Source organism: Micromys minutus, assembly GCF_963924665.1.
Source record: "Micromys minutus genome assembly, chromosome: 14".
Lineage (NCBI taxonomy): Eukaryota > Metazoa > Chordata > Mammalia > Rodentia > Muridae > Micromys > Micromys minutus.
The window spans coordinates 7,080,004-7,092,635 of record NC_137983.1 but is presented as its reverse complement, the minus strand read 5'-3'; the positions used below and the strand labels follow the sequence as shown (position 1 = coordinate 7,092,635).

Below are 12,632 nucleotides of genomic sequence, written 5' to 3'. Positions count from 1 at the left end.
CGACTGACCCATGGATGTGTCTGTCAGACTGTTTCTACTTCTATATATAAGAAAGTTAGCTGAGCAGGAGCCAGAGAGCAAGCCAGCATATTTGGGGGTCCTGTGACCTTTGCACAGGGATCACATACCAGATGTCCTATATGTCAGATTACAAATCATAACAGTAGCAAAACTACAATTAAGAAGTAACAACCAAATAATTTCACAGTTGGGGTCAGCATGTGAAGAAGTGTACTGAGGGTGGCGGCATTAGGAAGGCTGAAAGCACTGATCGGAAGTCACACCAGCTTTTGCTATGGTCAAGGAAGGTGCAACAAGATCTGTTGCCAAAACCAACGTGTACATGGAACAAAGGCTGAGCAAGGACAAGGACTGGGCTTTCATCAACAAAGAGGAAGGCTATGGGTGGAACTAGTTTGGGGTATTGAAGATCATGCTCACATAGTTCGTACTGATGTGGAGGCACAAAAGTCAGGAGAAAAATGCCAAGACGGCCTCGAGTTGGAAATGAAAAGTCTAACTAGCAGCCTGGTGAGATGGTTGAACAAGCAGAGACATTTGCCAAGTCTCACAATCTTGGACCCACAAGGTAGAAAGAGAGAACCAACTCCCAAAGCTGTAGACACACATTAATTATCATTACTTAGACGGTGACAGAATTCTGAGACAGTAATCTGCTGTTTCCCCAGACCCAGAGTAGCACTGGTGTAGCACTTGATTCCTTATCAGATGTCGACCAGAGCCAGACAGAAGCCCCACTTCCCCAGTATTTGTTTCTTAAGGCGGAACAACTGGCTGAACTCCGGGCATAGCCTCCAGAGGCAAATTCCACTGCCGGTGAGAGATAAGAGGAGGCAGGAGGCACATTAGCTATGGGGGAGAAGGTATAGAATAGTTTAAGAAGGGGTCCTGGGGCTGGAGAGGTGGGTCAGTGGTTAAACAGCACTGGCTACACATCCAGATGACCTGAGTTCAGTTCCCAAGCACCCACATGGCAGCTCATACCCCTTTCTGTACCTCCAGGTCCAGGCAATCCTCCACCGTCTTCCGGCTTCTGTCAGTACCAGCCCTAAATGCTGTGCAGACAAACATGCAGGCAAAACAACGACAAAATAAGGTTTGTTTGTTTGTTTGTTTTCAGAAGGGTGTTAGAAAGCTGTGGAGATGGAAAAGTGCCTGTTGCACAAGCAAAAGACCTAGATGAAGATTTCCGGCACCCACATAAGAGCCAAGCATCTGACATATGGCTCCAGCCTTAGCAATGGGAGTCCAGATGGAAGATCCCCAGAACTGACTGAGCAGCTTCCGGCCAAAGAGCAAGCTCCCAGTTCTGTGAAAAGACCCTGTCTCAAAAACTAAGATGGACACCTGCAGACAGAAGCACACAATATCAACCTGTGGCCTCCAAACACCTGTGCACTACACGTGTGCACGGATGTTAAAAAGGAACAGGATCCTGGAAAGGAAATGGTCTGGTAAGTGTAAAAGGCGGGGAGGGAGAGGACTGGAGAGGTGTATTACAACAGAAGACAGGCATCTCCAATCCCACAGCACAGGAAACGGGGATTCCAACAGAAGTGTGTGGAACCCAGGCTAACCCCCTCTCTAGCTATGCATACGGAATTCCTACATATACAGCATATATGCACAGATACAGTCCAATCAGGTTTCAGCAGGCAGAAAATACTGTAAGTGAAAATTACTGAAATAATCACAGGAGAGTGTTCAATGTTCAGAACAGAAGCAAATGGACTCTGCTCTAAGAAGAACTGTGCTTTTTAACGGTTAAGAGCTGTATACCTACCTACATAAGCAATCAGGAGCCCATGAGATGCCTCAGGGGGTAAACGCACTGGTCCCTAAGCTAAACAACCTGACTTCAACCCCAGGGACCCATATAGTGAAAAGACAGAATCAACTCCCTCTTCATGTCCTCTGACCTACACACACCTGATGTGGCAAGTACATACCTTCTTCAACATGGATGGATGGGTGGGTGGATGGATGGATGGATGGGTGGATGGATGGGTGGGTGGATGGATGGGTGGATGGATGGATGGATAGATGGATGGATGAGTGGGTGGGTGGGTGGGTGGATGGATGGGTGGATGGATGGGTGGATGGGTGGATGGGTGGATGGGTGGATGGGTGGATGGGTGGGTGCGTGGATGGGTGGGTGGGTGGGTGGGTGGGTGGGTGGGTGGGTGGGTGGGTGGATAGATGGGTGGGTGGAAGGAGTAAGAAAGAAGTAATGCTGGCTTTCCATTCTCATGTGTTCTTTGTACCGAGAGCCACTTAGGAACACAGCCCCACTATTCCACTACTAAAGCCCTTCCCACAAGCCCCCCGTTCCTATACGGCTTTGTCAGATGTCCTGGTCATTAGCAGAACTGAGCAACAGGCAGGACACATCATGTTAAAACTGTATCAGTAGAACCTGTAGCTGAGGGCACCTGGCTAGGGTGTGTGTGTGTGTGTGTGTGTGTGTGTGTGTGTGTGTGTGTATGTGTGTTAAAGTTTACCCTAGAAAACTATGCCATGTGTGCCCTGGTTCCTGTCCCTCCTTTCCTTCTGAACAGAGAGCAGCCTCTTCCAGGAACGTTGGGCACTGCTTTCTACGGAATATCAATAGGAGACACTTTTTCAATGTCCCTTCACCTTTCTCTCCTCAACTCTACACTCCACAAAGACTCTTCTCTAACAGGTGCCTATAGTTACTAAAACACTTCTATAGAGCTGTCATTTCTTTCCTTTCTTTTCGATATTTTTCTGGAGGGAAAAGGGGTAGGTTTTGTTTGTTTGGTTGGTTGGTTTTTGTTGTTTTGTTTTGTTTTGTTGGGGGGGGATTTAGTTTTTTTAGGAAGGGTTCCCTATGTAGCCCTGGCTTTCTTGGAATTTGATCCATTGGCCGGGCTGGCCTCAAACACACAGCTTCACCTGCCTCTGTTGGGATTAAAGGCATGAGCCACCAGCATCCGCCCCAGAACCCGCTGCCACTTCTGAAAGTTAAAATTCCAACATCCAGTTTAACTAGGCTGCATAGGTGACCCTCCTCAGACCTTACCCGCATGTCTGACCTCCACAGACTCCTAGGCTGTCTGTAACTGAGGTGACCTTGCCACCCTGCCTAGTAATAATTCTCAGACTCCAGGAAAATACTCTAGCCTGGAGACTTCTTAAAGAGTCAAGATTGTAAGACCAGGCAAAGGGTTAAAAGCAACGCAGACAGGACGTATCATCTCTTCCAAGATATTTGATTTGGAACAGTGGTTTCTGGGTTTGTTTTAAAGAGTGGGGGATAGAAATATGAGAAAGGGCTAAAGAGATGGCCGTTAGAAGAACCTATGTAAGCGTGAGGATTTGAGTTTAGATCTCAGAACCCACATGAAAAGCCAGGCAGAATTGTTCACATGCCCCTGATCCCAGTACTGTGGGGACCAGAGACAGAGACCCATCACTGGAACTTGCTGCTGACCAGCCTAGCTCAGAGAGACCCTCAAGGCAAGCAGGAAGAGAGTGACCAGGCTTGTATGGTTAACTGTTCACTGTCAACTTGACACAAACTAGAGTCACCTAAAAGCAGGAGCCTCATTCGAGGGACTGTTCCCCTGAGACTCGTTTGTGAGTGTGCCCATGGGAGCTGCTTGGCTTCTTGTTTATGGACAGTCTAGTCCACTGCTGATGGTACCACCCCTAAGCTGGAAGGGCCTGAGCAGAAGAAGGATACTATCAAAGAGAGCTAGAGCCATCCAGCAAGCAGCATTCCTCCATGACTTCTGCGTAACCTATAAGATGAAATAATCTCCCCACCCCAAGTTGCTTTTGGTCATTATGTTTATCACATAGCAGGAAATAAACTAACACAAAGCAGGACACCCAACATCCTCCTCTGGCACAAAAATGCATGCTCATACCCAGAGTCCACAGACTACACACACATATACCACACTCACATACACAAAGGTTAGCAGAAAAATCCAATCCACATCTGGAGAGATGGGTCAGAGGGTAAAGTTCATGCTGCGGACACATGGAGCGCTGAATCTGATTCCCTAGTGCCCACATAAAAAGCAGGGCAAATTAAAACACACCTGGAATCTTAGCACTGGGGAGGAAAGGAAATTCTGCAGCTTGCTGCCCAGCCAAGACTAGCAGAATAAAACCAGCAAGCCCCAGTTCCCAAAACAGACCCTGTCTCAAAAGATAAAGATGGAAGACCATTGTGATGGCTCAGCATCAGGTAAAGGCAACCAAGCCTGATTCCAATGTTCTGTGCTTGATTGCTAGGATTCACAGGATGGGCGGATAGAACCGACTCCCACAAGTCAACCGCTGACCTCCACACACGCATGCACACACCACAAAGAAAAACACAATCAGTTTCTCAAGCCATGCAGATCCATCTGTGCTCCTATAAGGAGTCAGGCAAGACCTTTTCAGAAATATGCATGTCAGAACGGTGGTGTCTCTAGGGGACAGGGGTGACAGCAGCCATGCATGATTTTTAAAAACAATAACAGGTGATGTAATCCGCCTTACCACCCACCTCCCCTCCCACCCCAGGCCCATCATCCCAGATTGAGAACAAGCACTTTAGGGAATCTGGGTTGTTTGTAAGTTTGGTGTTTTCTGCTGCTACAAGTCATGGACATGCTATGGCTGCAAAATTTCCCGTGGGACCAAAGACACTGTCACATATGGGATGTAAATTCTTGGCCCCTGGGTGGCCACCATCTCTGTTCTACCCTCTGCCTGCTCACCTCAAAAGCCGCAAGACTCCCCGGCTTGCAGTGAGTCACCCACCATTACTCACACACTTCTGCCAAGTTCAGGGCAGCAGCTGTTGTTTTCAAAGTCACTATTCGTGCTGCACGGTTCTGAAGTTTCCCCGGTACTTCAGAATATTTTCCTGTGCTCCCCCTGTCTTCCCTGCCCAACGTACTTTCAGAAGCTTGGCAAGTTACTAGCAACAATCCACTTAACAAGACCAGGTACTGGGAATACACACTAGAACCTAATGACTGTCTTCATAAATATTTATCACACCGCTCTATAATAAGACTTCCCAACAAAATTCTCTCAGAGGCACCCCCCGCCCCCCATGGCGTCTCCCAATAATCACTGAGAGGCTGAGAGAGTGATGAGTTTTCCTCAGTCAACATATAGTTCACACTAAAGTTACGGATGAAGTTGTTGGAGTGTTCTAAAGGCGATTTTCCTACAAGTGTATGAAACTTAAGCTTTACTTGGGCTTTAGTGGTACCACTGCACGAACTGTAATCAATAAACTTAACAGTATCCACCAAATAAATATGGCTTTTGTAAAAGATTGAGAATGTATTCCCTATCATACCCAGAGCTTGGACTGGGCTGAGGATGTACTACAGGGGCGGTCCATACGGCTTAGGATGTGTGAGGCTGTGAGGGAGGAAAGACTGTATCTTCGCTGTGTAGGTCCTTAGAACTGAATATGAGGCAGTGAGAGATTAAACTCCTATCCTGTGTGTGTGCGTGTTGTTGTTCTTATTGTTAAAAGGTACAGCTCTGATTACTCAGAGCTGGAAAGGAAACATGCTCAGTTTTATTAAAGAATAGGGGTTACAAACCAGAGCCTCCTGCAGGGCAGAGGGGAGACACTGCTTCAGCCTGGGCCTGGGCTGTGTGGGGGGTTGCTGGGGGTGGATGTCTGAGGTTGAGGCTGATGGAAGTTGGAGCATAATTGCTCTCTGATAGTGAAACAATGGTGCTGGAAAAAGCTCCACTTCAGTTCAGCCCAGCTTGCTCCTCTTTCCCTCCCACCTACACGACAAACACTGCACAATCAGGCACTTTTTGTCCCTGACGGTGACTATTACCAGGAAAGAGATGGGGAAAGAGCATGTCTTATGCAAGATCAATCTTTTAAAGAATATCTCATAAACAATTAAACAAAGCAGGATCAGGGAAACATTTTCATGAGATGGCAAAATAGAGAAAAGAGGGGGGGGGGTAATGAGCCATTTAACATTTCCGTGTCTGTTGTAGCTCCTGGGTTTTTTGTTTTGTTTTGTTTTCCTTTGTTACTTTTTCTACAATGGTCATCTCTTCAAAGTGTCAACCTGACCTGGCAGTTCAGACGATGGCCTAAAAGATGTTCATGGGGGGATGGGAGGTAGGGAGGGACCACTGGAAGACAGGAGTCGGGGAGAATCAAGAGTAGTACTGTCTCTGCCAAGCACTAAACAAGTGACCCGCAATCAATGAGAGGGAATGACTCCTCACCCACTTGTCTAAGCATTAAATACCACATGGATACAAACATAAAGAAGAATGTTGGTGTTGGGAACGAAATGGGACACGACCATTTTCTCATATCCCCTACCTTGGCCTTTCATTGCAACACTCAACTTGAAGTTGAAATATAAAGCTAATCACAGCTGCTAATAAATCAAACAGATAACGGCTTCAGAAATGCCTAGCGCATGCCTGTAATAAAGCAAGATAAGAGGGGCTGACCCAAGACCCTGCTCTAGTTTCAAATCTAATAGACAAGGCAAGGCCAAATGCTAACAGTATACATATGCAAGCCTGGACATACCATAGGAAGCTAACAATGAGCCAGAAGGGGCTTAAGTCGAGAGTTAAATAGATAATAAATAAATCAAACTGTAAAGGAAATGGGGCTCAGCTGGGACCTGCAAGAACTCCAAATCATTTTAAGCAGAGACTGGAGTGTGAGCAACAGGCATCCTCCTGCCTCATGATGGCGTGAAAAGTTAGTGAACCGTTTAGCTCCAGAGGCTAAGGCACAGGCCATGGCTTCCTGAGTGTGTGACTTTGGTTACCAGGGGTCACGTGATTCTAGGATGCTGAAAGGTCAAATTGGCAGAGGGGCTAAAAGATGAAGAACAAAAGTGGGAGTGAAGGGGAGATGACTGAAAACTTCCAGGTTTGACGTGATGAGTTCTACAGACTCCAGGCTTCTCCAGCTCCTGCACACAGACAAGTGTGGGGCCAAGGAGGAAGGACCACAGACTGTGAGTGTTTTCAGTGGCAGGAACCAAAGGATGGCTATCCCATTCCTACTTAGAAGAGTCACACTGGGAGCAGGTTAGAGAATAGGTTACAAAGTTAACTCCTTAGAAATACTGAGTTTCACACAGGAGAGAAGAAACTCCCCCAGAGCCCAAGATTCCACAGCCTTAAGCACAGATGTGTTGGCTGAAGATACAGATGTCTCAGTGTTCCAGAGGCTGAGGCAAAAGTGTTCTTGCACACTGAAGGCTACCCTGGGCTATACTGTGTGACTGATGCCAATCTGGGCTACCGAGTGAGACACCCTGTCTTAAAAAATAATGAACAAAAGGATACAGATGGGAATACAGATGAGGTCAAGACCCACTTCTGGGAGGACCTAGTATGGCCTGTGAGTGGCAGCAACCACAGAGCAAAGCTTGACTGTGCAGTCCTACGATCCCAGGAAGCTGAGGCAGGAGGATCAGAGCTCCAGGCCAATCTGGTATGCATAGCAACATTCTGTCTCCAAAAGGAAAAAAAACTGATCAACCCCGAGGGAGTGATAGAAGACCAGCTTTTCAAATCTGGGAAAGCAATTTAACGTGCATTTCCTCAGCCAAGAAGAAATAATAGGAGACCTACAGGGTAAGATTGTTGAGTAGATTAAGTAAGTATAAAATTATGTAAATCACATTCAGCAACTGAAAAAACTAAAGGAGGAGGCCAAAACAAGTGGTGTCATAAAAAGCAAAGGCTGTTGCTCAAGACAGAATCTGTGAGAGGATCTAGCCAGAATAGCAGATGTCAACAATCCAAAATGGAGGAAGGCGCAGTAAGCGCCCACACCAAGTACGCATGCCTGGAATGGTTACCTCCATGGAAAACCATGAGAGGATGTCTCTGTGCTTTCTGTATGCTTGCTCTTCCCTATACCTTCAATACCAGTCCTCCCTCACCTCATTAAAGACATTCCCAGGGTTATCTGAATGGCATATCACACATGTTCTCTCTCTCTCTCTCTCTCTCTCTCTCTCTCTCTCTCACACACACACACACACACACACACACACACACTATCTTCTATCATATCCAACATGATATATCTCTCTGCACCTGACTACTCTGTCATGTCCAACAATTTTATATCTGGTTACTATCAGTTTCAGCCATGAGATGAAAGATTTTGTTGTTTTCTGAGAAATCCCCCAAGTTTAGCCACAGTAGGTATTCAATAAATGGGAATAAAAAATCTGAACTGAGCCACTGAAATAGTTCAGCAAGCAAATGCACTTGCCTAGGTCCAATCCCTGGGGCCCACATTGTGAAAGGAGAGAACCAACTCCTGAAAGTTGTCCTATGACCCATGTGCACAACACGTGGATACATAAACACACACACACACACACACACAAGCACACTGCACATAAAACAAAGATTTAACAAAAAAAGTTTGAAGAATGATAGTTACTCTGCTTCAATGTCTTGGACTAATGAAGTGAAAACAAGAATGTGGGCCAGCAGGCTTTATGAAAGATGGGCCTATAAACGGCGAGCCACTAAGCTGCAGGCTGGTAATTCACCACACTGAAGCTGGGAAAGAGCCCTAGTTCTGCAGGAGCTTGATGCATTGCAAGCCGGCAAGCTTCAACACATTACTTTGTTCTCCTGACAAAATGAAGGAAACAAAACAAGTTTTCACAAAGTTACATTTATGCCAGTAAAGCACCATCCCTTTAAGACATCCCTTCTTGGTGAGAACAGTATTAGAATAGCTCTTGGTAAGTGGTAGGGCTTGCTAATTACTCTTCAACAGACACTTCTTTACTTGGCAAAACCAGAAACTTGCCAACTCCATCCTGGACTTCACTTTCCCCTTTAAACAGATCAAAGAAACCCAAAGACCGAGACCTTTGTTCTGATTCAGCCCATCTATGGGGGGCACATGCCCCTAGAGCATGGCTAACAAGTTGTCTGGCTGTGCTGGTACGCCTCAGATGACAGGCATCTCCAGTGATGCAGAATCGCCCACTGGGAACAGAGGAGGCTGCACCTGAGGCATGATTACTCGGCTGAATGAAGAAAAAGCAAGACCGAAAGGCCAAGAGTAAGACAGCTTGGGGGAAGGAACAGGAAGCAAACAAGAGCTAAGAAAACTATTCCAAAGGGGTTGTCAGAGGGCTTCTTCACACAATCTGAACTTCACAGGCTTTGGTCAGTTTAATAATTAGGAAACTCCTTTATGCAAATAACTGTAAAGGTTAAAATATGGAAAGTACCCCGGAGGTCAAGGCTATTCAGCCCTCACTCTGTCTGCACAACCTTCTCACTACCTCCAATTCCCCGACTCATTCATCGGTACCTAATTTTCCTGGATGCACATCTTTCAGATCTGACCAGAGGTAAATAAATGTCCTGTGGTCTTAATATAACCTAGACCAAAAGAAACAGAACCTAAACGCCACATATACACGCTATGCAAAAAGACAACTTTGAAATGTGATGTACAGTGGCAATCCATGAGACTTCTCCGAGGATGGGAAAAAGTTGGAGGCAGAGTGGAAAAGGCAGAAAAGAAATCAAAATGAGGAACAAGGAAGAGTCTAGGCAGAGATGCCTCGCACCCCTCCAAGGCAGCCTAAGGGGAGAAGGGTGGGACCAGAGAATGATGAAGCCTTGGCTCTTAACACAGAAGCCCAGACAAGCATCATGAAAAGTTCCAGGCAGAGACAGGCATCCAGGAATTTGCACACTGAATGAATTACTACAAAGACACAAAGAGAATTCTGAGTCTTCCAACCATATTATCTAAGGCCCTTTAAGTTCAGGTCAAACATCTTTCTGTGCACTGATACTCAGACTAACACTGGGTGCTTAAAAAGAGCTGAGCAATTCCAGTGAGTGCTCCAAACCTAGCTGTAGCCAGGAGGCCCAGCAAAGCCCTTCCAGAAGACCTCACCTGCAATGTCTGCCACCAGACAGCATGACCCAAAGTAAAAGGGAGTTGTTAAAGGGAACAGAGGCAAAGAGGCCACAACATAGGAGGCCAAGATCTGTGTCTAATCAATGGAAACCTAAGCAGCAAGGTAAGAAGCCCTGGAAGAGTGCTGGAGTCTTAGATCTACCTAATGCCAATGAAAAGTCTTTGTATTTTTAATTAACTGCATGTGAACAATGAAAAGGACTTATTGCTTTCCAGCTACGATTCTCTCCTCCACCTCAGCACCCCAGGCTTCCTCCACCCACCTCAAGCCCCTAGTTCCAAAAACAAGTGAAGTATCAGAATCTACTTCATCAGTATCTAGCTGGTCATCTACAGTGTATTTTTTAACCATTCTCTGTGCCTCTATGTTTTTTGCTCTATGTTTCTCCACACCTTTTTTTGAACCTTCATCGTAAGGTCCCCTTGTTTTCTCCAGTTCACTCTGCTCCCAAAGGGGGTGGGGGGAAAATTGCATTGAATGGACAGAAAAGTGGAGAGGGCAAGCTCACCACAGGTCACTTACCTACACACCCTATATCACACACAGCATGTTATCTCTGCTCTGCCATCAGTGCTGCTGAGGCTGGTTAGAAACCTCACATGCTGGCACTAGACTCAAGCCTCCCACCAACATGACTCCTGGGGGGGTGGGGTGGGGGGCTCAGGAGGCTTTCCCAACCTCCTGGGGAGCATGAGCAGATCACACAGCCTCAAAGCTGCTACCATCTGCAAGCATGTGATCCCTTGCTTTTTCTATCATCTCTATCTGCCCAGAAGGGGCAGGCCAAGACTCACCACCCACTCTTTGGATCCCCACGACCTGTTCCTCTCAAGCTCAAAATCCTGTAATGCACATACAGAAACTGTGCTTCCATCATCCCATTTGATCCACAAAAGGACTCAAAAAAAAAAAAAAAAAAAAAAGTTCAGCCCAAGCCAGATATCCTTATTTTAGCTGGAATCCTGCCAAACAGCCACAAGAGGCTGGTGAGGAGCAACGGTGGATGGAGTGAAGCTGGCTAACTAAATCTCACTGAAAACCGATAAGGTTCCATGAATCAGATCGGATGAAAAGGTTCACCCTTTTTGGAGAGGTTTGCGGTTTGAAAAGTCAGATCCAAAGGGCTCTTTACTCCTTCATAAAGGTTAAACGGATGGAGGGGGGGGGATGGGGGCACGAAACGTTCAAACTCCTGAAGATTTGCAGGCCACTTCAAAAAAAAAAAAAAAAATCTTGTACCAAATAACATCATCCACATGATTTTTTAAAGGTCTTATTTCTAGAAAGTAATTTTGTTGCAGGTGATCTTGAATGCACTTGGGCACCACGGAAAAAAGACACCTGTGCCTAACAGGTCGGTAATACTACCAACGTGCCCCCGGGTACCAAGGGAACGAGAGATGCTCTGATTTCTGGATAAAAGATTTTCTGCAGTGCCAGGTAGGAGATCACATGCCCTAAAACGGCCGCAGCTCATTTGGAGTGATGTAAAAAGCTCCTTGGATATTAATTTTATTAGAAATTCCAAGAAGCAAGCCACCTCAGACTGCATTCATTTTAGACTTCAGGCGTCTGGTACTTTCCAGTTTCCTGTGCATCCTCTCGCTCCCCACTAGAAAGGGGTAGGCGAGATGGGCAGCATCAGCCCATGCATTTCGGGGGTTGGGAGGGGGGGTACGGACAGGGCGATCGTAGCCCCCCCCACCCCCGCGCGCACACACACCCCGCCATGCCCCACGCACAGCCCCATCTCGAACGTTCAATTCGCCCCGGGATTGAGAAACCCCTACCCACGCCCGGCCGGCCGGGAAGAGTCCGGTCCCGCCGTGGCCCTCCGGACTGCGGGCGCCGCGCCCCGTCACGCCCCGCGCCTCCCCTCGCCCGCCGCCCCCCGCGATCGCGGCGTGTCCTCCGCAGCGCCGCGCGCCCCGCCGCAGCCGTGCAGCCCTCCCTCCGCCGCGCGCCCGGGCGCCCGCTCACTCACGCGGGAGGCAGCGGCGGCGTCTCCATTGTGGCTCCTCGCGGGCTTCAGAACGCAGGCACCGACCGCCGCCGCCAGCACCATAACCAGCCGCGGACGCCGGCACTGTCCGCCCGCCCAGCCGCGTTCCATCCGCCCCGAGGGGGCGCAGCGCTCCTCACCGCGCGCCACCACCTGCGGCGGCGGCCCCCGCGGCCATGGCCCGTCGGCCCCGCGCGCTCCTGTGCCTGGCGCGGCTCCCGCGCTCCCCCGAGTGCCGGGCGACCGCGGCGGCGGCGGGACGGGCGGGCGAGCGCGCTGCTCGGCCACTTCCGGGTTCTCCGGGCCGGCGCCGGCGCCGTGACGGGCGGGCGCTGCGGCCTCCCGCGGCGGAGGGACCCCTCCCTCGGCGCCGCCCCTTCCTCCGCGGCGTCTGGAGGAGGCGGCGGGCGAGCGCGCAGGCGGGGGCGACCCGGGACCGAGGCTCGGAGCTGGGAGGCTGGGGGGCTCGCGCGGAAGGGGTGCTCGCCGGTGCACGGCTTTGCTCTGATTCACCGGTGTGTTCACGTCCTTCTCTTGGCGTCCGCGTGCCTTCCCCGCCCCACCCCCGGGGGAGTGGGGATTCGGGAGAGGGAGGGCAGACCAGGTACTGTCTTTCCAAAGGGGTAAACCGAGGCAAGAAGAGAGAGATCGGC

General features: G+C 48.7%; 1 protein-coding gene across 1 annotated transcript in view; it reads right to left on the bottom strand.

Annotated features, from left to right (window-relative positions):
- Positions 1-12,156, bottom strand: part of KLHL2 (kelch like family member 2) — a 105,876-nt gene extending 93,720 nt beyond the window's left edge. Inside the window, exon 1 of the mRNA XM_080928320.1 lies at positions 11,962-12,156. Within this exon, the coding sequence (XP_080784446.1) occupies positions 11,962-11,987 (26 nt within the window). The 5' untranslated portion in view covers positions 11,988-12,156. The remainder of the gene's footprint in view (positions 1-11,961) is intronic.
- Between the last annotated feature and the right edge of the window lie 476 nt (positions 12,157-12,632).